The 25808-nt window shown below is 41.1% G+C and overlaps 1 protein-coding gene across 1 annotated transcript in view; it reads right to left on the bottom strand.

The window, feature by feature from the left end:
• Positions 1–323: 323 nt before the first annotated feature.
• The window catches only part of LOC149148456 (transmembrane 9 superfamily member 1-like), a 96128-nt gene continuing 70643 nt past the window's right edge, over positions 324–25808 (bottom strand). Inside the window, exons 9-13 of the mRNA XM_089440780.1 lie at positions 2163–2257; positions 1884–2014; positions 1553–1795; positions 958–1231; positions 324–849 (exon numbers count right to left, since the gene is read on the bottom strand). Of these exons, the coding sequence (XP_089296906.1) occupies positions 782–849; positions 958–1231; positions 1553–1795; positions 1884–2014; positions 2163–2257 (811 nt within the window). The 3' untranslated portion in view covers positions 324–781. The remainder of the gene's footprint in view (positions 850–957; positions 1232–1552; positions 1796–1883; positions 2015–2162; positions 2258–25808) is intronic.

Raw genomic sequence — 25808 nt, forward strand, 5'->3', positions numbered from 1 at the left:
CCATTTAGGGTGCGCATCATGAATTGGACACGTAGCTTAGCCGTAGAGAAGCCCATTGGCCAGGGACCTTGTCCTGGTTTCAATCCAGTTTTCAACAAATACAGATCCACAGAACAAGGGTTTTGTTCCAACAAATCGTTTATGGAACCCAAAGTATATATTGATGCATTAAAACATATGAACCTGGGATTTCAAATCAATGCTAGATGAATCAGAAAAATACTAAAGAATTTGTAGAGTACACGACAGTTAACAAGAACTCACTTGCGAATTCTAAGCTGCAAAGAAGTGAATACTGTGAACAGATCCACTAACAGAACACATGCTCAAATAAATGGTCATTCATTTGTGTGAAAAATATTTCTTAGATGAATATTTTTTACCATTATCCTCCCATATTTGAGGATGAACGGAACATGCATTGAGGTCACCATTGCCCACTGATTAAAACTGGGTAATTGATTTCAAGGAATGAGAACTTGACCAGCTAAGAAGTCACTCCAGATTCTGTGAAAGAATTCATTTTCTACTAGCTGTTAAAGCATTCAAAGCATTCAAATTCCAATAACTACTCCAGAGTCCAAATACAGCATTGAAATAATTATACCTTGAATGCAAATGTAGACTACAATAATTAGGAAGGCTGTAAAAGATCCTGCAAAAACTATAATAAATTGGAACTCCACACGGAGAATTTTGACCTTTCTACCATCGGCTCAGGATGACATCATTGTGCAACTTGATGAAATTTGTTTGTCGTTCGAACTCTACCATCTTATCCTCAGTCACATTTGATGTTAGTATAAATTCTTCTAACAAACAATGAGGAGCCCAAATAACCAACAGCTCCTGCAAGTTCCAAAAGAAGATTCACAAAATTATTTTCCATTAAGAAGTGCAGAAGAACATTCAGTTTTCTGATTTGAAAATTCAAACAAAGGAGAAATGTACACTCACCACAGAGTATTCCCAAACCAAGACAGAACATAAGTGTGTAGCCAAAATAGAAAGTTGTCTGGAAAAATCCCGACATCTTTGTTTTCATATAGTAGTAATATATGGAATAGAGATACACATAGGCAGCTGTTGATGCGGCAGAGAAAAATGATGTCCATTGCCAATGATAGTTTTCAGCATTTAGCAAGAAGTATGTTCCAACTATAGTGACGCAAATGGTGACAATAAGGAGAATCACAACAACCAGCAACATAAATCCATATACATAGTAAACCTTCAGGATAAAACCACAGGAGTCACATTAGATAGTTGTGGCTAAAACCTCGAAGCAATCAAAAAGGTAAACAAAAAATAATACAGTTCACTGTCAGTCGAAAAGGAAGAACTTAAAGCGATCAACTAGTTCTTAGAATGCTAAGCCACCCCTCGTTTATTAGCTAAGCTACCCCACTTTTATTAGTATGCAATTGGAACAGCACCACCCAACATTATGATACAGCCAGAGACAGATGTCCAATGAAATAATGGAAAACAATAATGATTAATCTGCACCTTTAAAATGCACAGAATATCATATTCACCAATAATCTCTTACCTTGTAGTTCCAAAATGAGGTAAAAACAAAATACATCTCGATGAAAATACTCCCAAATGGAAGCAGACCCCCCATCACTGACACTACCGATGGAGTAAGATACCACTTTTTCTCAGGAATTGGCCGAGGAATACTCTTCACACGGCATGGATTATCTGAAGCCCTACTCCAGTTCCTTCCAACAACTGTTCCCAAAAGTGCTAAAGGGAATGAAATAAAAGCCCATATTATAAATACCACCACCTGCATTAGATGAAGGAAAATAAAAATCAACCAAAAAACTCAAAGAACACAACCATTTTAAATTGTTCTTGATAGAAGGGTACTGTACCATAGTGCCAAAAGGGATAGCAGCCAGGGATCGATAAAATATAGCCACTATGTTCAAAGTGAAGCCAATTCCAAAGCATAAAAATGGAAAGAGTGAGGCTGTAAGTATCATTGACTTGACCCAATGCTTACCTGTAAAAGATGCATATAAAGAAAGAAAGTTGAACATCACAAAACTCCTGCAAATGCTTGAAAAATGTTCCACAATCCACCTGAAATCATAATATTGAACTTGAAATTTGCATATCAAAATATAGTTCAGTGTCAGAATAACATTTACCATCATTGCGTGAGTACAGCCCTCCACTCACGTAACCAGAGATAAATGACGTAAGGGCATAGCAGACAATAAATGTTGTGACAATTGCTCCACGACTGAACCAACATCAACAGATAAAGTGTAGAGATTAAATTTAGGGCCTTGAAAACAAGAAGCATGAACAAAATCAAAGTTCAGCTCCACACCAAACCCAGACTTTACATCAGCTGTGGTAGACGCACAAATACAAAGGCAAGCAGAACCCATACCTAAAAAAACATATCCTGGAAAGTTCCAGACCATTTTAATTCAGTTATTAAAACAAAATTTTGTTTCCACCTTGGATAGTTTAGCAGCTTCAAACTATACTAGAGGCATACCTCAAAAGATCATATTTTTGCAACACAAATTATAAAGGGAGATATTACTCCAATGTTGTTATTGAGTCTTGATTCTATTCTGTCTCCATATTCAAATTTATTAGGCACTTTAACTAACCACCTTGTCACAAAAGATATCAAACTCTCCCAATTTCATCTATAATATAGCTTTGGAAAAGATGTATGATATATTTATTTTGAGAAATGTATCATATATCACTTCACGAAACAAAGAGTTACATCAACCTAACAAGGTTACCAGGAAATTCCCCTTCTTAAAAGAGCCAGGAATGCCAACATACAAACCTGTGCCCTTGCATAAAAAACTGCATTTGGCTTTTACAAGAAAAGCCAATTTCTGCTAATTAGCTTCAACCGCCCAAGTTAAGAGGAGATGATTCCTCATGAAAGTAGTCTTATATTTGACCCACAGAAATCCACTAACGAGCAGCTGAACTGTGCGCCACAAAAATTTGCAACTGTCCCTAATCATCCAAGTATCTCCAAGGAGAGGATCTTTTCATGAACATGAAACTGTGAAAATATAGTTAAATTCAGCCCGAAATCATAACCCAAAAAGTCATGGCAGATAGGCATCTTCAAATGACATGCATATGAACCTGTGCCCTTACCAGAAAAACAGAATTTGGATTTTACAAGCAATCCAATTCCTGCTTAAAAATCCTCAGTCTCCCACCAGCCCCCTCCAAGCTAGGAGGGGATGCTTCCTCATGAAATTAGCTTTACATTTGCATTTCCACAAAAAACCAGTAGCAGCCAGCTGAACTGTCCACCGCAAAACTTTGCAGTTGTCCCTAATCATCGAAGTGTCTCCAAGGAAAGAGGATATTTCCATGAAAATGGCAGTGTGTTACTCCCAAGGGGTAACTGTTGATGTTTGTGCCCCGGGCAGCTACTTCTACACAGGCCTAAGTGTCTAGGCATGCAGAAATCACCGAGGATCTCCTTGGAACACTTGCTTTAGTGTTAGCAAGCTACTATTGTAACTTAGCCTAAGTTAGACTTAATAAAAGCACATAGTTGTTATGTTGGCTTACTGAGTTGAAGTAAACTTAGGAAAAATAAATTTACTTTAGGGAATATTTTTTATCTCGGCCCTTGATCTCAAGTGAGGCAAGATCTAATCTCAGCCATCAATCACTTTGGCAATTAGGGTTTGGGATTTAGCTCAATGTAAAGTTATAAAAGCACGGCTAGGGAGAAGGAGAAGACACAATACAACAGCACAAGATTGAGAGAAGCTTCTCAGTAAGTGTGTTGGGTCTGAGGAAGGGGCAGCAAGGAGATCCAGATCAACCAAGGAGGGTTGATCAGCTAGATCATATCTAGTGTTAAATGTAATTCCTCAGTTGGCCATTTTCCCAGGAAGGGAGCCCAAGCAAGCTTAGAGATTAATGAAAAGCTCAGATTGAGTAGAATCTGTGAGTCATTTATGTTATTGAGATTGGTATAATTTGCATTCCGCTGAATTTTTGAGTTAGGAACCTAGCTGTGCATTTAAATCAATAGATCATTTTTTCTGCTAGGAATCTAAGTGTCAGATGCTAAGTTTACATAAATCTAACAGTAACTACATGAAGAGGCACCCAAGGTGACAGTGGGTGGCTTGCCCGGTAGTTTCCCTCTTGGTTCTAGGACCAGCTTTCACTTAGCAAGAGTTTGAACAGAAACACAGTGAAATACAATTAAATTCAGCCCGAAACCATGCCCAAAAAGTCTTTCCCAGACAACCATCTCCAAAGACATGCTTAATCATTTCATCTCTACAACAGATCTTGCATGCAGCATTTGTAACACCAACTCTTTGAAGCTTTGTCTTGACAAAAAACCATGGTGGAGTATAAACCACCCTAATACTCTATGCTTGAAAGGAAATTGAGACTTCCAGATAGATTTGCACCTCCTTAGCCAGTGTGCTTCAGGTTTCCTCACCCCCCACCTTTTGTTCAAGCATGAAGCAAGTTCGGAGGTTTGTCTTATAAACATACATCCATCTTAATTCTAGATCTATTATGCACTAAGAGGGATCAGAAAGAAATTGTGATTCAAATCTCTTAGTGTGTAAAAAATCCAGAGTTAAGATGGATCTAAGTTGGGGAATGTATATTAATTAATGCTTGGTATTGTCTTTTTTATATTATGAGTTTTATTTTATTTTTTCTTTTGATTTATAAGCACAATTGTTACACTAATACATCACATCCATATGGGTTGCTTAGTTGCATTAAACACGGAAATGTGTACTAGTTTTTTAAACAGAAACCCCTGGAAATGATACATAAATGATATTTTAGAAGGAAAACCATGTCTACATTGGCTAATGTAATTTGGCTCAGCTAAGACTCACAAGCCTTGCGGATTCTTGGATGGGCAAGTACTCACTCTTGAAATTCGCCACTCAATGGACTCATTGGAAACTCTCCATACTCACCAAGACTCACCACAAACTCACCATCAAACTTGCCATATTGTGCACAAAACTTACTATAATTTAAGGTATTTTTGTATTTCTCGAGTCTTTCCTGAGTCACCAAGCCTTTCCAAGTCCTGTGCCGGCCGATTCTTTCTCAAGTCCCAGTCTGACAACATTGATATTAACTCCTGTAGATGATTACATGATGCAAAATCCAAAATCATCCTTTATGGATGAGGCTATACATCCAGGGTCAGCCTTTATATAGGAGGTTATATATGCTAAAAATGAAAAACAAACATGAGAAAAGACAAATACTATTACATATCCACACCATCTTCATCCTCATCAACGAGAATAAAACAAGATGCTTATTTAGCGGAATGGCAGCATGGATTGGAAGAAGAGGCAGCTCCATTTCTACTTGCATCACCACCAACATCAAGAGTGGCGAAAGCAATTTCCAAGTCTAGGCATTCTAGAACCACATCTCCATCTTTATGATGCCTAGTTGCAAGCTATTTTTTAAGGATTCAAATATTATACCTATGTATAGTATTATAGGCGACTATTCTAGTTTGAAAATCATGCATATAGAATGTAGGTGAATATTCAACAAAAAACATGTAATTTACTATTAAATTTGGATAATTTTTAGGCAAATATCATGAATTAATCATGTGTAAAAAATAGACACATTTTTAACCAAATGGGCAAAATATTTTTTCAAAAAAATGTCCAAAAATAGCCAATTGGTGAAATTTTGCCTATAAAAAATTCCCTGCTTAGTTGTATATTCTTCACCCCTACGAGACACACAAAGCATATGTCTGAATGCATATATACAAGATACTCAACCTTTTGTTATCCCAACCTATTGCACTTCATGGAAGGAATGAACCACAAGTGCTCCAATTCCTTTCCACTAATGAAGAGCTTGCCACTTTTCATATAGTATGAGTGGAAAGGTTTTGCAAAAATACAACGTTTGCCCCATGAAATGTCCACCATGTAAACAAGTCCATGGGCCCCCGCAATACATATGCAAAATCCTTCAATACAACAAAACAAGAAACAACCACACTTAGTTTCTATAGGAATTGGAAATTGTTGGAAACATAATCCTATTGGGTTGTGTAAACTTGGCTTATTCACTTGTGAGGAAGGTGAAAAGCCTCAAGTGAATGCCAATAGTCATAAGAAGTCCAAGAGACCTCTTGAAAGTTGAAAACCAAGGGTCACTAAAATGTATTTATAGGTATATCCTATGAATAAGAATGTATCTCGCCTTATTCAAATCTCTTGTCTATTTTTGTGAGTTTGACATGGTACCGGAGCTCAGTTGGTCCTACTCAGAAATCTAACTCTCCCAAGTGCAGACTAGTCCTCCTCAAGCTAGGCATTCCTCAACCTTGTATGCTCTACCATTTTGGGCACTCTCTACACATGTCTATGTTGTTATCCATCCCTACCATCCTTGTCAATCAAGGCTGCAACCAAGTCTACCATCCCTGACGTGCAATGAAATTGTCCCTTTGTCTGTGTCTTAGTGCCTACGTCAATCTTGGAACCCTAGCGCTCCCTAGCAGCCTAACACACCTAACACTCCTATCATCATCCTTCAGGAGTTGATAGTTGTGCTCATGTCCTATGCACTCTACCTATGACAAGCCATTCTCTTTTCCATCACGAGCTCAACCCTGCTTCTAGTCTAGTTGCCTTACAAGGTCATGCGTGTTGAATTTTGTAGTTATGGTCAGTCTCCTAATTATTATTTTAGTCATTGATGTATCTATAAAGCATGCCCTTCATGCTGTTCTCAAAAGATAAAATTCCAAAGGCGTGTTCTTCATGTCCTTTTTAAAAGAGGAAAATTTGAATTCTTGAAAAATAATTTTTGGCTCCAAAGAAGCCAAGTCGACCCCAATCTAAGAAGCACCCATTCGACTCAAAAAAAGACTATATAAAGCGTTCAACCTACAACTCCAACGTGTACTTTTATTTTGTTCATCTAGCGAAGAAATAAAGGAAGAAAGAAGGGCAAAGTTAGCCCAAAGAAGCAGTTCTCTCTCTCTCGCACGTGTGATCTTCTCCCTACTACAATCCTCGCACGTGTGGATCAGAAGGGCCAAACTTTTCTGAGTTATGATAGGCTACAGGACCAAAATCTCTAAGGAAAGGTGTAGGACCGAAATTTCTGAGGCCATGCTACAGGACCGAATTCTTAAGATGGTACAGGACCCAACCCAAAAGGAAAGGCAGCAAATCAGATCAAGATTGTTAGGCACCCTTATGACTTGACAAAGTAAAAGGTCAATCTTACACTTTGTAAAAGGTCAATCTTGTCTATGTAAAGTATCCTTCAAGAACTTGTCACCTATCCTCTTCAAGTCGGCCTACAATGATGAAATAACGTGCTAGAAGAAGTCGGCCTAACCTCCAACAGTCTTGTCGGCCTAAAGGACATGTGTGGAGGTGTATAAATAGTCACACTCGGCCTCCATTCGGAGAAAGAAACTCAACTTGCATTTAGACAAGAAGAAGTGCAAAGAAAAGGGCTAATAGAAGTCCAAAGAAGAGAAGAAGCAAAAGTGTGAAGAAGGAGAAGAACAAAAGTGTGAAGGAGGGAGAAAGAGGATTCTTCTGGGTAATGCAAAGTTAGGGTTTCTTCTGGATCAGCAAAAAGACTTTCGTCTGGGGCAACGAAGTTTCTTCTGGAACAAGAAAAGGGTTCTTCTGTGAGGACGAAATAAGAGATCTAGAGACCGAGTTTCTTTAGAGGAAACTAGTGGGAACCTTGAGACCGAGATTCTCTAGGGAAGTCGAAAAGTAGTGTGAAGGATAGAGACCGAGTTTCTATAGAAGGAACAGAGGAGAGCAGTTCAAGATCAAGAAGAAAGGCGAGGAAGAGAAGAGGCGAAGCATCAAAGTTAGTGACAAGGTTCTTGGGAGGATACTAGAGTCAAGGGTTTGTGTCATGGTCTTGGTACTTATCAATTGAAGATCTAGAAGAAGAATTTTGATCAGGTTTTTCTCTCAAAGGGAGAGATGTTTTGGCCCTGGCTGAGAAGCCTACATACTGTGTCACTTGTCTTTTATTGTGCATATTGGTAATTGTCTTGATGAATAGAACACAATAATAACATAACGAAGAAAAGATTACAAGCTAAGAAGTAAAAATGTATCACAAGCAATTATCACGCAAAGAAATTGTTAACTTTGAATGCCCTAGGTTTCTCAACATGGTTTCAGAGCTTAGGTGTTGAAGACAAGAATGGGCAATCAAAGCAAGTAGACACATGAGAATCAAACTTTAAAGAAGGATCAAAGCAAGTCAAAGAACACCAACCAAGAGATCTAGATCTTCATCAGACTGAAACCTGGGATCGAAGAATACTCCAAGCAAGAGTCTTGAAATTATCTTCAAGAAGGAAGCAGGAAGAAAGACCGAAACCCTAGAAGCACTCCAGAAATCATACATCACCAAGGAAGTGGAAGCTCAAAAGGCAATCTTCTCAAAGATCTCAAAGGAGGCAGTCCTCCCTCACCGAAGTAAGAATCTACTTAAAGATTCATAGTAAGAAGCAACAAGTTTGTCATCAAGTTGAAGATTTGATCTTCACAAGTAAGTACCTTTTTATTATAATCTAATCTAGTAAAAATGACTTCATGTTTCAAGGAGAACCAAAATTTGGTTGGGGTATCAAACTTCCTTGAATGGAAAATAAGGACAAACATAGTCCTCGAAGTGAATTAAGTCATTGATCATGTCCATGCAAAGGTCTCCAAGCCATCCGAAGAACAAGCATTATCTGATTACACGGAAAGGGATCACAAGGCTCAAAAGATTCTTAAGGAGTCTATCAAAGAACCACTCATTTCCTATGTAGCCAAGCCGAAGACATCTATGGGAGAACTTTTCTCTAAAAGCACGATAGAAAAGATCATATCACTTAGATCTGATCTACATAAATTGAAGGTGTGTTGACGGTGTTGGACCCACCAACATGTAAGGGGATCTCCCGGTAAGAAGTCCCAATTACGTCTCAGATCGTTTGGTGTAGGAGTCCCAGCAGTGGGTCGTACGGTAATGCCTTGACCGTGATTTCACACAGAAGCAAGTAAGATAACTCTATTGGTAGCAAGGGTGTGATAGTTGTAGTGAGGCAAGGAAGGTGCATGAGAGGTTCTAACACACGGGGGTTGAGATGAGTGCGCCCCTTGGAAACCTGTGATAGCACGCAGTTAAGAAGGGAACACACGAGCAAAGATGCATCACAACATGGAAGACAAGTTAGCTAGCAATCCAAAGTGATGGTTAAACCAACAGCACATTTCAAAAAGATTCATAGATACATACATAGATAGCTATACGTGCATGCATAAGTAAACAGATACATATCTCATTTAGAGTAAACCAAATAGCATAGAATACAATACAACATATGCATAAAACGTGTTGGCTCTTGTTGTATTAAGAAGTGTAGGTTCCAGTCCTACAATACATCCATATCAAACAACTAGTTCGATAGCAGAACTTTACAGCCACAATAGCCTGCTCCTCCAAAGAAATGTACTAGCTCTGTGCAGTGGAGAAGCCAAGGCTCGTTACAATACTGTCCAAGCTCTCTCCAAGATAGTCTTATTGGAAGCTTGGCTGACCAAATGCCTTTACAATGAGTTATGAGGTTCTATTTATAGTAAAGGGTGGGGTGACCCTTGACATTCCCCTTTGTGACAGTTCATCGACCCTCATGACTCTTCATCTACTCTATGATTGTTACATCCAATTATCAACACTTGAACTTCCACTTGACAAGACGTTACATTACAATGCACATGTGCCCATGTGAGACGAAATGGTTTGACAAAGCCATGCAAGGCATCACTGACACTCGGTCCATTGTGGTGAGACCAACTCTTTGTCCTGCTTGTGATGGTGAAGGTGGTGAGTTGATGCCAAGCTTCGTCGTCCATGATGGTGTGCATGCGCTCCATGGTGACATCTTGCTGAAGTGAACTCTTGCCTTCGTTGCATCTGGTTGCATTGGTGTGGCTCCTCCATCCAACTCGTCTGCTAGCATGCGCATGGTCATCTTGGGTGCAGTCGAACCGGCAAGACAGCTGCAGTGAGGCAAGGAAGGTGCATGAGAGGTTTGAACAGTACATATTTTCCATTGATGTATCATCGACTGAAGACAACAAGTTCTTGCATAAGAGAGCGAACAACAGATAACCAAATGTTGATAGTTGTACAAGTCCTCTTGTACTTTACCCAGCTTGTTTCAAGAGTCATACATGGTTTCATGCGAAACTAACCTACAAACAAAACAAGCAAACAAACAACAAAGCAAACTAGAAGTGAAAGCAAAGCGAGTAAGCAAACAAGCAAGCAGACAAACAAATCAACAAAGCAAGTAAGCAAATAAACATGCAAGCAAACAAACTAAAAGCAAACACTATTCCTACTCCTAGGTTAATGATACATGGGCCTGATCACGTGAGGTGATACTTCCAATGCAGCCATCGGCGCATTGATTGACCCATGTTGGTAAAGGCACGATCCATGAGCAACACGGTCGTGCGGACCAATAGCTATGAAAGATACAACAATGAAGACAGACACACTCCGAGCTTACAAGCGTCCACAGAACAAAAATGAGTGAAAGTGCATGACATGCAGTCTGTGGACATACCATGATGCTGTGTGACACTACGTGCAGATGTTAAGCATACACACACTCTTGACTGTGATATGCAAGCATACGTGAGGAAGGTAGACCACCTATGTTGCGCAAGTGTGCTTGCTGAGTAAGATTCCTCCAATGCATGAGCAATGGGATCATGTAGTTCGAGTGGAGGAAGTGAAATCTGAGTGTTAGATTGATCTTCAATGCATACAGATGAGTGATGAGGAGCCTTGCATGTTTGAACAATTTCCTAATCAGAAGTGAAACCAACCTCAGGACAGCGAGGGCCTAACATAACCATCAGCTCGGGCTGAAGTGCCTCGACAATCTGGGGGGTTTCATCTTTGTTGACAGATGGATCATCGTAGACCAGTTGTCTTAGACAGATTAACAACGATTGAATCAACATCGTGATCAGATGAAGAAGTGAAGAGTTCATGACAACTAAGATCAGAAACTGTAGGATGTTGGTTGGCATCATCATGATTCGATGAATCGCACAGAGGGGTAGATGAGAAGCAAGAATGCTCATAAATTCATCCTCTGCATTTCCGGAAAAGATAGATGAAAAACCAAGTGAATGTTCAAAGAATGATCGGTCCTCTCCGTTGTCAGATGATGGACTGACATCCGGTGTGTCCTGGGAATGATCAACAATAGGTGCTTCCATGGACGGAAATACACATGAAAAATCAAGGATGGCAAGATCGCCAAGGAGGTCAGGAAAAAACGGAGGAGGTACGATAGGCAGGGATGGTCCTCTGTTGTTAGTGGATGTTCAAGCTCCCAATCATGCTCTTCGTGAATGTCAGCGCATATTGGTTGTGCAACACCAACTCCGTCGATAGATCGATCCTTGTTCAAAATAGGTGTAGAGTCCAGAACGGAAGAACACAAGACAATGTCATCCGGAGGATTATCCCAGTTCGAAGATGGAGGTTGAGGTACAAAATACATGTGACGAGGTATGGGACTCACAACCAAATCTGCGCAAAAATTGGAAGGAGCGATGTCGAGAGGATGTGATGGTTGAACAGATGTGTGTGCATGCTCTCCCACATCACTCTGCGATGGTGGAGTTATTTGATGAGGGGACAGTGAACAGTCACTTGTGACAACGACCATGTTCGTCTGTGATTGCGCAGCGCCATCGCCGAAGTATGCTAAGCGGGGTTTAAGCTTGAACTTCTTCTTAGTATTGACAGATTGGACAAGGTAATATTTGAATCTGTCCATGAGATACTGAAATTTCATCTGACTTTTCGAGGCTTCAAACATGAATAGATGGAAGCACTCCGAAAACTCCATAAGTGATTCGTGCGGGGCCTTCCATTGTTTTAACAATTTTTTATCAAACACTTCAGGATCAAAATGGTGGAAAACAGATCCAATTAGATCGTTGAACTGCTTGAATGAGTGCACAGAGTTATGAGGTAATGTGCCACACCATTGTGATGGGTGGTCGCGAAGTATGTGTGCGAGCAGCGAACAGACCTCTATTTCCCTAAAATCTTCCATGCCCAGCATGAGCGCATGCAAGTCATCTAAGTGCTCAGGCCAGGCCACTTCGCCTTCACCATCATAAGTGAGTTGTGATAAGTGATCCCAGAACTCCCTCTCAACGTGAAAGATATGTCCGTTGGACAGACAATTCGGAGGGCGAACTGTAACAAACTCCATGATAGATGTGTGAAAATTCAAAACAGATGATAAGGGCACAGCTCGTCATCTGGCCCTCCTAGCGCCAAAATGTTGATAGTGTTGGACCCGCCAACATGTAAGGGGATCTCCCCGGTAAGAAGTCCCAATTAGACCTCAGACCGTTTGGTGTAGGAGTCCCAGCAGTGGGTCGTACGGTAATGCCTTGACCGCGATTTCACACAGAGGCAAGTAAGATAACTCTATTGGTAGCAAGGGTGTGACAATTGCAGTGAGCCAAGGAAGGTGCATGAGAGGTTCTAACACACAGGGGTTGAGATGAGTGCGCCCCTTGGAAACCTGTGATAGCACACAGTTAAGAAGGGAACACACAAGCAAAGATGCATCACAACATGGAAGGCAAGTTAGCTAGCAATCCAAAGTGATGGTTAAACCAACAGCACATTTCAGAAAGATTCATACATACATACACAGATAGCTATACATGCATGCGTAAGTAAACAGATACATATATCATTTAGAGTAAACCAAATAGCATAAAATACAATACAACATATGCATGAAACGTGTTGGCTCTTGTTATATTAAGAAGTGTAAGTTCCAGTCATACAATACATCCATGTCCAACCACTAGTTCCGATAGCAGAACGTTACAACCACAACCGCCTGCTCCTCCAAAGAGATGTACTAGCTCTGCATAGTGGAGAAGCCAAGGGTCGTCCAAGCTCTCTCCAAGATAGTCTTATTGAAAGCTTGGCTGACCAAAAGCCTTTACAATGAGTTATGAGGTTCTATTTATAGCAAAGGGTGGGGTGACCCTTGACATTCCCCTTTGTGACAGTTCATCTACCCTCATGACTCTTCATCTACTCTATGACTGTTACATCCAACTATTGACACTTGAACTTCCACTTGACAAGACGTTACATTACAATGCACATGTGCCCATGTGAGACAAAATGGCTTGAGAAATCCATGCAAGACATCACTGACACTTAGTCCGTTGTGGTGAGACCAACTCTTTGACATGCTTGTGATGGTGAAGGTGGTGAGTTGATGCCAAGCTTGGTCGTCCGTGATGGTGTGCATGCGCTCCATGGTGACATCTTGCTGAAGTGAACTCTTGCCTCCATTACATCCGGGTGCATTAGTGTGGCTCCTCCATCCAACTCGTCTGCTAGAATGCGCATGGTCTTCTTGGGTGCAGCCGTACCGGCAACACTGATGCATAGTGTCCGTGTTGATCTTCCAGTGTGTGCTAGTGGTCATGCGCATCAACTGTCAACTACATGTTCAGCTCCAGTTGGACTTGCTTCTTGTCTTTGCCTCGGTGAGTGTGCCAAATGGGTTAGATCGCATGCATGCACATAATGACATGCATGCTACTGAATTCCATTGCATGCGATCAACAACACCACTCACCATGTCTACTCCGTGCCAGATGCTGGGATGAATCTATAACTTGTACGAGCGCAGTTTCATCTGTCTGTGCATGTTGCACCCCCTATTGTACCTATTCATGTTGCAACTCATTCTCTCGTTTGTGCAGCTCTTGTTCTTCCTTGAGTTGTTGCTTGAGCACATGCAACTCCTTCTCTGTTCCGTTCTCTACCTTTGTGTGATCTTCATGTCGCATCGTCACCTCATAGCCTGAGTCTCCAAAGTTGCTTTCACCACAAGTAGATCTGCTTGAGCTTGCAACTTTGTTCCGCCTCTGTGTTGTCAACAACCTTCCTCTTGCATTCGTTGCATCCGGTATGCTGCCTTCAGCTGTTGTTCATGGTGTTGCTTGTTGTGATGTTGTTGTCGTCATATCTTGATGTCCTTGTCTACGAACAACTTGATGTCTTCGTGGGTAGGCAAGTTCATAGACACTTGATCGACTGCATCCCCAAGTGTGCTCTGAACAGTGTCTTCGACTCTGCTCTCTTGGAAACCATTGTACCTGTGTTGCTGAGAGGCAAATGAACACCTGTGATACCTGGAGACATGGCAACACTCATGGAAAGAAATCTGTCAGTCGAAAACCAAAATGAACTTGAGAACTGACTTGCAACATACCTGTGTGACTGATCATGAAGGTTGCGCAATTTCCACCGGGAGGTCGGGAGACTAACTGCCAAGACTGCGCAAGGCACAATCTGAACTGTCAAGATGCTGACTGCTTGCTGGAACTGCACAATGCACAGTCTAGCGCGGCTACTGACTGCTGGAATAGCGCAATGCGCAATCTCAGCTAGCAATGGTTGCAGGCCCATTGATTGCATTGCGCAATTTTCTGGGCCAGCAGTCACTATCCCTCATAATTGCGCAATGCAAGACTGGAGGACAGTCACTGGGTAGAAATGCACATTTCCTGAGAGGAAGACAGAGCCTTCCCTTTCAGGATTGCGCAATGCTGTCTTGGTGAGGTAGAGTCCGGGCCAAGGCTGCCCAGACCCGCCGACGGGCAACTAAAAGCGAATGTGAATGTGAATGCATGGTGATACTGAGTGTAAGCATAAGTGAATGATCATGCATGCAAACGGTGAATGACAGATTCAGAAAATGGAACAACATGCATGTGGGTGTTCGGCGACCATTCATGAAAACAGTTTCATGCATGCGACAGTAATGAGATGTTAATGAAAACTAAAACGGTGCTCGTACAAGCTAGTATGTATCAAAACGACGACAAGCGCTCACTGAAATCAAGCAGACCGCATTCATATGAAGCGAAACACAAAAAGCGCCAGAAATGCAACACAAGACATGGAAGGCGAGCTTACCCCAAAATAGTTGAGTTGAATGTGCCGACGACTCCTAGATGCAATGTGGGATGTCAAAGCTACAAGGTTGATGTGAGGAATGAGATCTACAACGTCCAATTCATGAGTTTTGATAAAATCGAAGATGTGACGTGCATGCCACAAATCTAGGAAGAGCGACACTTGGTGGGAGGTTTCCGAAATGATCTTTGCCTGCAACCTCTAGCTGCTAAAAGTAGATCCCTGAATCAAGGGATGCCTTTGCATGCTACCTTGGGAGAAGCAGCCCGTGCATGCAAATCAGTTTTGCTCGGTCCCGGAGGGAACCGGTCAACTCAACTGCACATGCAACAATCTGCTCAGCTAGAAGGAAAAAATGTGCATTTCTGAAAGGGAGTTGGGTTGGCTGCCCAGAGGGATTGCGCAATTTTTGGGCAGAACAGCTGACTGTTGCCAAGAATTACGCAATTTCTGGGCTGAGTTGCCCTGCTAGGAGGAATTGCGCAATTTTCTATGTGAACCTTGGCTGGCCAATTTGCGCAATTCTGGAGCCTAGCAAGCTGCTAGACAGAATTGCGCAATTTCTTGAGGGAGCTGCTCAGCCTGCAGCTGGACCAAGTCTGGAAGAACAGCCTGTGAGGGGAATGTAACAAGCTCTGATGGGCAAGCTCTCATTCTACAAGAAAAACACTGAAGCTTGTGTACTTGACGAAGCAAGACATGCTCCTGTAAAAGGTTGGTTGGGAGGCTTCTAAATGAAGCTAAGGCAAAATTTTGGAGGGTGCTTGTAGCCGCTACAACAAGGTGTCAAAGGATGAAGGGATATCGTCATGCCTCTCAAAGGCATCTCAAATAAAAGGTCAATTACAGGTTCGAGGAGAGATAGTACCTAATAACGAAATGATCTTCGTTATTCTGAATGAATTCACTGATGAACAAGGTAATCTCATATCTACCAGTGAAGAGGAAGCTATCCCATTCATCAAATTATGGTCTCTCTGCAAGGCAGAGGAAGACAGATGAAGAAATAAAGTGACAAAAGATCAGATAGAAGGGAACAATTAGTGACAAGACGAAAAGGAAAATTTGGAAAGTTTGGTATTCCAAAGAAGAAAAGGAAGAACATGGCTAAGGAAAGATGTTATGGTTGTCAAAATCTTGGGCACTATAGAAGAGATTGTCCTAAACATAAGAGGGATAGGGAAGAAGACTATACGACTAAGGAAGTGAAAGAACCTGAGTCAAAGAAGCTTAAGAAGGAAGAAGCAAAAATATCTCTACTATGACTGAGATGATCTTCTTCACTAGGAGGTACCTTTCACTTGTAAAGTTATAGATAGGATGCAGTACAAATAAGATAGAATGCATCAGATTAGAAATAGCATTGTGATAGTAGCATTAGAAGTAAGAGCTCGTGACATGGGAAGCAGAAAATATGTCTAGTACAAATTCTACTGATTACAAAGAATGGGAGCTCTTGGAAACCTCATTAAATACTTATAGAAAGAAGCAGAGGTCATCATCGACTGGGATCATCATAGTCAATAAAGGAAACATTTACCAGGTGAGGATATGAAAGATCCTCAAGTTTCTCTAATGGAATCCTTGTCAAAGGATTCATCGATCTAGAAAGGAAGCAAATGTTTCATCAAGAATTCCAACTCATGGGATTCAAGGGATGATGGTATGATGACATAACAGGAAAGCATGTCTAAAGGATAAAGTTCTTTCGAATGAAGCTGCTACAGGAAGTCTGGATGACCGAAAGAAAGATGAGGTATGTATGCTTACATGGATATTATGAAATTCATGTCATATGGTTGCAAATAATATGGATCACTATTTCCATCTTGGGAAATATGATCAAGAGAAGAAAGGATCTCCTCCTCTAAAAGATTGCAAAAAGGCATAAGTCACACTAGATGAAATCAACATAATATGTTCTCATATGAATCATAAGGAAGTTGACTACAATTAAAGAACTTTGATTGGAAGCTCCTGGGAATGAAGTGTGAAAAGATAGGAAGAGATCGTGATAATATGCAACGAAAGTAGAAGGCATTCAACATTCGAAGTCCAAGAAGATTTGACTAGAAGATCTCCCGGAAAGATGTGAAGGCTCTGACGGAAGTCGGAAAAGGAAAGAGACCCTTGACAATGGATATTAGTAGGAGATGTGTCAATCTGCATGTAGGATGTTGATACCTACAAGATGTCATGATGAAAGACCATCACAAAGGGAATTTTGATTTAAGAGTTCATTGCTTTTTTTTGAACTAACATCTGCATGGGCTTATGTAGGACTACCAAAGGGAATATTTGTGGATGACTTCCAAGAAGACCATATTGAAGGACATAAGACCCTTTCGAAAATATGGCATGAAGAAAGCAGTGTGATATAAAGCAAAGTCAGATGGAAACCTAATGGATCACTTTCTAATGAGTTGAGGACATGACTAACTCATGGATGAAAGTGATGGATGGTTTGTGCCCTATGATAAAGGTTCCCAAAAGATGAAGACTCCTTAACAGAGAAGAAATTCATGACATCGAAGGAAGGAGCTCTTCAAGCAGCTAATTGTTCCAGGATCTGAACATGGGAGCTGCAGTAGGTCCCTAGTTAAGAAGAAGCCTGAAAAAAAGTTTCTTACTTTGAAGAAACTTGGAAAATTCCTAAGGGAGCTTAGTTACATTCCTTTATGATAGGAATGAGTACATTCCTTTAATGGAATATGTCCTCCAGGGTTGAAAATGAGCGATAGACATGTTGTTCTGGTCTTCACTTGGGAAGACAGAATGCAGGTTTGTGTAATCATTTGGCATCTGAAACTTTTTGGGGATGAGATAGGGCATCCCATGAAAGAGTAGTCATGGACGACTGATATTCTTTGAGGACGAGGGAGTCCAAGATAAAATAGTCCTCATGGAACACATCCTAAGAGAACCCAGGAGAGACAACGATGAGTGTGTCTATAAATCATTGGTCTTGCCAGCATTGAGCTCAGACCTTGTGGAGAGATGGAGTTGTTACTCAAGCCCTTCCTATGTAACATTCTTGGTGGATATGATGCTATACAAATGAGTTACAAATCCGAATTCTTCTTATGAGGGATTCTTCAAATTGAGAAATTCCAAGTACTATTATGATTACCTCCCTAGTTAAGAGGGAGTGTTGAAAAGTGTAACTAGGTTCGGTCTTCATAATGACATGTAAATATGATTTTATGTAATGAAATGTAAATAAGAAAAATAAAATTATTTTATTGACTTGCTTCATGGATTTCATGAGCAAGGGACTTTGTTTTTGAGTCAAGACTCCCATTTTGAGTCTTTAGGATTTATTTGCCATCTAGTCATAAAATGTTAGATTCATTCTCATGTAATGAAGTCATGTTACACTTTGTAAAAGGTCAATCTTGTCTATGTAAAGTATCCTCCAAGAACTTGTCACCTATCCTCTTCAAGTCGGCCTACAACGATGAAGGAACATGCTAGAAGAAATCGGCCTAACGTCCAATAGTCATGTCAGCCTAAAGGACATGTGTGGAGGTGTATAAATAGTCACACTCGGCCTCCATTCGGAGAAAGAAACTCGACTTGCATTTAGACAAGAAGAAGTGCGAAGAAAAGGGCTAATAGAAGTGCGTAGAAGAGAAGCAGTAGAAGTGTGAAGAAGGGAGAAAGAGGATTCTTCTGGGTAATGCGAAGTTAGGGTTTCTTCTGGATCAACGAAAAGACTTTCTTCTAGGGCAACAAAGTTTCTTATGGGTAATCGAAGGTGAAATTTCTTTTGTAGCAAGAAAAGGGTTCTTCTGTGAGGACGAAATAAGAGATCTAGAGACCAAGTTTCTCTAGAGGAAACTAGTGGGAACCTAGAGACCGAGATTCCCTAGGGAATTCGAAAAGAAGCAGTGTGAAGGATAGAGACCGAGTTTCTCTAGAAGGAATCAAGGAGAGTAGTTCAAAATCAAGGCGAAAGGCGAGGAAGGGAAGAGGCAAAACATCAAGGTTAGTGACAAGGTTCTTGGGAGGATACTAGAGTCAAGGGTATGTGTCATGGTCTTCGTACTTATCAATTGAAGATCTAGAACAAGAATTTTGATCGGGTTTTTCTCTCAAAAGGTGAGAGGTTTTGGCCCTGGCTGAGAAGCCTGCATACTGTGTCACTTGTCTTTTATTGTGCATATTGGTAATTGTCTTGATGAATAGAACACAATAATAAGATAACGAAGAAAAGATAATAAGCTAAGAAGTAAGTGTATCACAAACAATTATCAAGCAAAGAAATTGTTAACTTTAAACGCCCTAGATTTCTCAACATTTTCTAGCAACTTCGACTATGTAGCAGCTTCTGGCATCAGGCAGCAATGAAACTTGGAAGACTTCTATCTCCCAAACTAGGGCACGAAACATAGAGAGAGAAGCACCAAAAGTTCGATTTTTCTTCTTCTCTTTAGACTCCACACAACTCGCACTTCCTTTAGCTTTCTTAGACCCACTTCGCACTTCTCCAACTTCCTTAGAGATATTGAACTAGCTTGAGATACGATGTTCGAAATAAATTCGACTTGCTTCTATTTATAGGCTTCAAGGGACGTCAAATTGGTGTCCTTAGGCCAGCTTGGTGTGGAGAACACATAAATTATATTTGACTCTATACTAAACCTTTTTACATGATTCAAAAGCCCAAGAAGGATCTCTTTGAATATACAATGACTCTATAAACTCGATATTAATCCTAGGAGTCCACAATGGGGACTTTGACTAATATAATGATGACCCAAGCATGAAACCCATGCTTTAATAAGTCATGGTTACAATGATAGAAATTATTTTCTTTATTCTTTTGACAAGCACATTTCATGATGACTCAATACATTCATGAAGACCGAATCTAGTTACATTTTCCAACAACTATGGGACAATGGACCAGGTTTGACCAAGCATTCTTAATGACTAGATGATCCAGGTGTGCCTCTTGTTGAACTAAAGAATTTCTCTAAGAAAAAGGTTGTTGGCTTTTTCCCCTGTGTGGGTTTTCCTAGGGTAAATGTTTGTGTTCTTGTGGGGTTATCCCTTTATGATCTTATTGGTATTTTTGTTCTAATGTCGATATCCTCGATGCAATTGCTTTTTGATGAATAAGAATGCATCAAAGAATTAACCTAAGAAGAAATCATAAGAAGTAATTATCAGTTTAGAGGATACTTGAAAAATCAACATGGTATCATAGTGTGGGTGAATGAGCGGCCTCAAGAAGAAGCCTAGATCTGCCCTATTGTCTATGATTTGAAAGTTAAGAAAAAAGACCTAACCTCAGATGGACTGAGTTTCATCTATAATATCCCTACCGATGAAGCCAGGATTCATATTGATATAAGGTAGAAGCCCTAGTCTGAAACTCTCAAGAGGTCGAAAGGCCTCAGTCCCAATTTCAACAAGGTTGAAAGGGCCTCAAAAACTAGTCGCAGGGGGGTGGAAGTCTTGGAAAGCCTGATCAAGAATCGAAGCCCTAATTTAAGAATGAATTTCGTCAAACTACCTCAAGAAGGTTGGATAGAACTTTAAGGAACAGGTTCAAGGCCTGTGAAGGCTAAAGAAGACCAGTGTTCCACGGGGACGCATCCCCCAGGGTCGGGTGCACGCAACCCTCGCACCCCCACGCACTTGGGACAGGGGACGTCTGGGGAAACGTTTCCCCACGTCCCCCTTTTGGGGAGACGCGGGGGGGACATTTCCCTAGTGTGGGGGACGTGACTCCCCAAAAGGGGGACGCCTGGGTGTCCCCCTCAAAATGGGTTATGCATCCCCCCTTAAATTTGCTTGTAAACAATGATTTATGACAGGGAAAACCTAGTATTTGACCATAATTACCTACTAATGCTATGCAATTCATGGTCCTTTTACTTAAATTTTTAACATTACAATGAAATGACTCTGAATGTTTGACAGTGGTTCCGACCTCATTGGATTTCATATGGAGAAAGTAGAAATTTAGATCTCACTCAAAATCCAACAGACTTAGTAGTTTTTCAGGAATTCAGGATTGCAATGTTTCCATTGCATTTTGTCATGTACAAGGGTACGGAATTAGTCTCTAATCAAGCGCACCAAGCCCTCTGTGTATTTTAGAGTGACTTTTAGACTCATCGCTCCACTGTTTTTGAGTTTTATATATATCAATTTACTATTCCAAACTTTAGATTTCAGTATATATTATAGTCTATTTTTCTTAGTACTAATTAGATTCTAGAATGATGAATGATGAATTTAAATTTTAAATCAATTTAGAATCTAGAATGATGAATTTAATTTTTAAATCAATGTAGATTCTAGAATGGTGAATAATGAATAATGAATATGGATCAGAGTATTTCATTATTGAATCTCGTGGTCTATGGATGAATCATGTATGTATTAGTAAGGATGATGAGTATGGATCAATGTATTTCATTATTTAATTCAAATATGTATGTATTATTGTATTTATGCTTTCATTATAGAATATGAATTTGATATATATATATATATATATATATAGATAGATAGATATATATATATTAAAAAGGAAAAAAAGTATATAACCCGACGTCCCCCCGTCCCCCCTAAATTTCCCTAAAATTTGAGGGTACTCTCACATGTCCCCTTTTGTGCGTCTCCCCACACCCGAGTCTCCCCGTCCCGAAGTCTTGGTGGAACATTGAAGAAGACAAATAGAGTATCTAGATTGTGTCAAAAAAAGTAACTAAGACTTTGCAAAAGGAGAACTTAACACTAAGAACCTTGAAAAACATTTTAAAGATCATTAAAGTCACCTATAATGAACATTGGATACATTTTGACATCATTGGAGTAATCTCTAAAATGAAAAGTCTCAATTGTGTTATGCTTTGAGATCAAAGATAAAAACCTAAATTTTGAAGATCTTTGAGCTAGAGAGATCAATCTGTTGTTTTCAAACAAGTACAGATAGAAGATGCTAATGACCATTGCAAAGAAAGATTACTTCTCACAAGCCAAGGTTATTTGGTCTGCTACAAGGTCGAAAAGACTTCGGGGGAAAGGTTCCAAGATCGAGGAATCTCATAAAATAATTCAAAAATGGTATAAAATTGCCTCAGTCAATGTCAAAGCAGGGAAGGTGTCTTTCAAGAAATCTTCTAATATCTGCTTGCATTACAAGGTATCTATTATGCTCTGAGTGATTTTGGTCAAAGTCAAAATTCTTTTGGGCAACAATTACAAGGTTGAAAATACAAAATATATCTCCATCAAGTTTGTGAATACAAACTCAAGATAAGAATGTGCCAAAGTATTGTTCCTCTACTCACAAATCAAAGACAATATAGTTGAACCTGTTTGAGCTTATCCTAAAAATTCATTCAAAAGGGATGAATAGAGACAGGTTCAAAGTATTACCTGAAAAGGACCTTGATTGCTTGCCTCGATCAATAGAGTAAAGACCTCTATGAAAACTATTGAAACATCGCATTTTATTAACATGATACTAGTCAACAAAAGGGTAGTATTCATTAAGCTCTTATGCTCTGTATGACTACAATAAAAAATTCTACAATTAGCTAACCCTTGAAGACCTAAACGATATGTGTAAAAGTAAGTTCTTTGCTAGAGATTGAACATCTGCCAACATATAAATTGTCCTAAGATAACTTCTTTACAATATGGTTCAAGATTCATAAGCTTAAAAGGAAAAATAAGAAGGATGGACCAAATGCACTTGTGACAAAAATGTTTGTCATCCTGAAATCGAATTGAATTAAAGTTTTGTACAGACTTGTATAACATACAAAATCTAAGAATATGTCACATTTGTAGTATGCAGAGGATGTCTTGCAAAGGAAGTTAAGAAAATAATTTGCAAGTTATTAGTTATCAGATCTGAAGCAAATTCCTTGAAGGCTCTTATTAAGGTAGAATGCATCCGAGATGGTAAAATGATATTTTGGAATTAGGTAATTCAAGGGGAAGAAACGATGGAGCTCTGCAGCCCTAGTCCTACTCCCGTCGATGACCCTGGATAATCCTGAGCAGCAACCGTAGCGGTCAACCCGACAGCCCTCAACACCGGTCCTTACCTGCACCTGTCATTTTCCACAGTTAACCATGGACGATATGGACCTCGATGTTGTTGATTATTCGCCGGATCCTTTTGTCGATTAGGTAATTTTCCACAACCCTGCACAAAACCCGGCTACCGCAACAACTGCCCCGTCCAGCGCGCAAACGGCGCCGATTGTCTCCTTGCTAGGGCATATTGACAGCTCTCCCCGCCTCAGAACCCTCTCCATAGACTCTCCCGGTCTGGACTGCCCACCCCTATCACCCTCTACCCTCAACCTCCTTGCCTCCTGCTCATCCCCGCTCTTCGATCCCACTCCACCCGCCGACCTCTGCTACCAACAAAACCCTAAACCTAACTCCTGACCAAGTACGAACAAATCCACACCCTCGCAGCAAGCAATTAATACTCCAGGAACTGGTGGCACACCTCAGGAATCTGTGATCCCTTCGGGATGTTTTGACACACCAGTGGTTAGGGTAAGAACAGAAGATACATCTGCAGCGACAAACACCCTGGTTGATCACCTGCATTCACACCCCACAGCATCGCGGACGGGGAAGAAGAAGACCAAGTGTATCAAGGCCTCTGGAAAATATTACACTATAAAGTTCGGTGAAGGCCTCAAAGTTCGGTGAAGGCCTCGCCATGGGGGATATTGCAGACAACGCTAGCAAGGTTTTAGTGGATAGGGTTCGCGGCCGAACCTACACTACAGAGCGTTTAGGGCTTTGGGTAAAGGAGATTTGGGGGTAGACCTTCCAGCAACTGCCAGAGGTCCAAACCCTGGCTCGCGGATGGTTCGCACTCCATTTTGCACATGAAGAATACACAAATTTGGCCCTGGCACGTTTCTGGCACATTGAAATGGCACCTGTCTTACTCAAGCGATGGAGTCCTCTCTTTGACCCTGAGAGAGAGCACATTGGAGCAGGGCCACTATGGGTGAGGCTGCCAGGGTTACCCTTGCAGTACTGGTCAGAAGAGGTGTTTATAAAAATTGGTAACACCCTTGGCACATTCCTGGACTACGACAAAACCATTGTACAATCCAAAAATCGCTCATTAGCTCGCATATTGGTGCACCTGGACACGAGGGAGGGATTGGAAGAAAGGATTACACTACAGTGGAGGAATTTTACCCGGGTACAGATCCTGGATTATGAAGGAGTGCCATTTCGATGTCGCAGATACCACAAGGTTGGGCATATCTTCAAAGAATGCCCTCTGGTAACAAAACCACAGGAGACAGCAGCAGTGCAAGGCTCGGCCAAAGATAAAGGAACTCTGGTCCACAACAGGAAGATCACAGAATCAGGCCCTGATCCTCCTCACAAGGCGACTCCGTCCAAGCCAGTGAAACATGCAGTTAATACATCCTCTGGTTCTCCATCCCCACCACTGACTCAAGCATGAACAGCAGCGGAAGCGGCTCGATCAACGGGCACTCCTCTTCCCTCATCTCCATCACTTTCTTATGTTACTATATCTTTTGCACTTCATCAATTTATGTTTCATTCTCATAACAGCTCCATCTCGGCATCCATTTTTTGCACATCTCCCCCCCATCATCTGGTCGACTCCACCACCCCCCCTCCATCTACCCTGTGATTCTCCCTTCCCCCCCCCCCATCTCCATTGGAACCCCCACACCCCTACAATCTCAGATCGAGAACTCCATCTGGGGTTACACTACCCCTCTTAGGACTGGGTCTGATTCCCTCCACTTCCTCGGCTAGACCACCTAGAGGTCGCAAATCATACCTCACCCATGCTATCCTTCGTGCAGGGGCAAAGGTCCTCTCGGGTAGACAATCATCTATTGAACGGGTTCTTAGAGCAAAGCCAACCCCTGCTATGGTTCCCCCATGAAATGCCTCTCTTTCAATTGTAGGGGACTGGCTAGTTCTCCCAAAAAACTAGCCCTTCGCAGACTATTCTTTGTGGAACCGATTGACATAATCCTACTACAAGAAATCCTGGGGGAAGCTCAGCGTGTCTCTAAAACGTTACAGACTACAGTGTTTCTGCCCTGGATGGGGGTTTGGCTATTGGCTATAATCCCCTCGGCTTGGCTATTGGCTATAATCCCCTCACTATTAAATCCCTGGCAACCTGGGGCGGCAAGGGTTATATGGGAATAGATCTCTACTCTACTGATTTGGGCATGGAGCTCAGGGTCTTGAATGTTTATGGGCCATGCCATGGAAGAGAGGCCTTCTGGCAACACCTCCTTAATCTATCTCTGTCCTCGGTCGACAATCTTATATTAGGAGGGGATCTCAATTTCTCAATTGGATACAGTGAGTCGTGGGGCTCTGCAGCTCAGGTTGATCCCCTCTCAGAAGTTATGGAAACCCTTCTTGACCAGGCACAGCTTCTTGATGTTCCTATGAACAAGCCCCTACCTACTTGGAGGAATAGAAGAGTTGGGGAGGCAGCTTTAGCTAGAAGACTAGACAAGTTTGTCATTAAGACCCAATTACACTAGCTCCTATCTCATTATAAGCAATGGGTCGGGTCGGGAGGCATATCCGACCACTCTCCTATCTACCTGGAAGTCACTGGTCCTCCCATCAAACCTCGGGCACCCTTCAAATTCAACTTTGTTTGGTTAAAGGACCCGGGATTCATTGAGATGGTAAAGATTCACTGGGCACATAATCCACCCTCTCAA

The sequence above is a fragment of the Pinus tabuliformis genome, chromosome 9 (assembly GCF_031772625.1).
Source record: "Pinus tabuliformis cultivar Carrire ecotype Pingquan chromosome 9, CPIR1, whole genome shotgun sequence".
Classification (NCBI taxonomy): Eukaryota; Viridiplantae; Streptophyta; class Pinopsida; order Pinales; family Pinaceae; genus Pinus; species Pinus tabuliformis.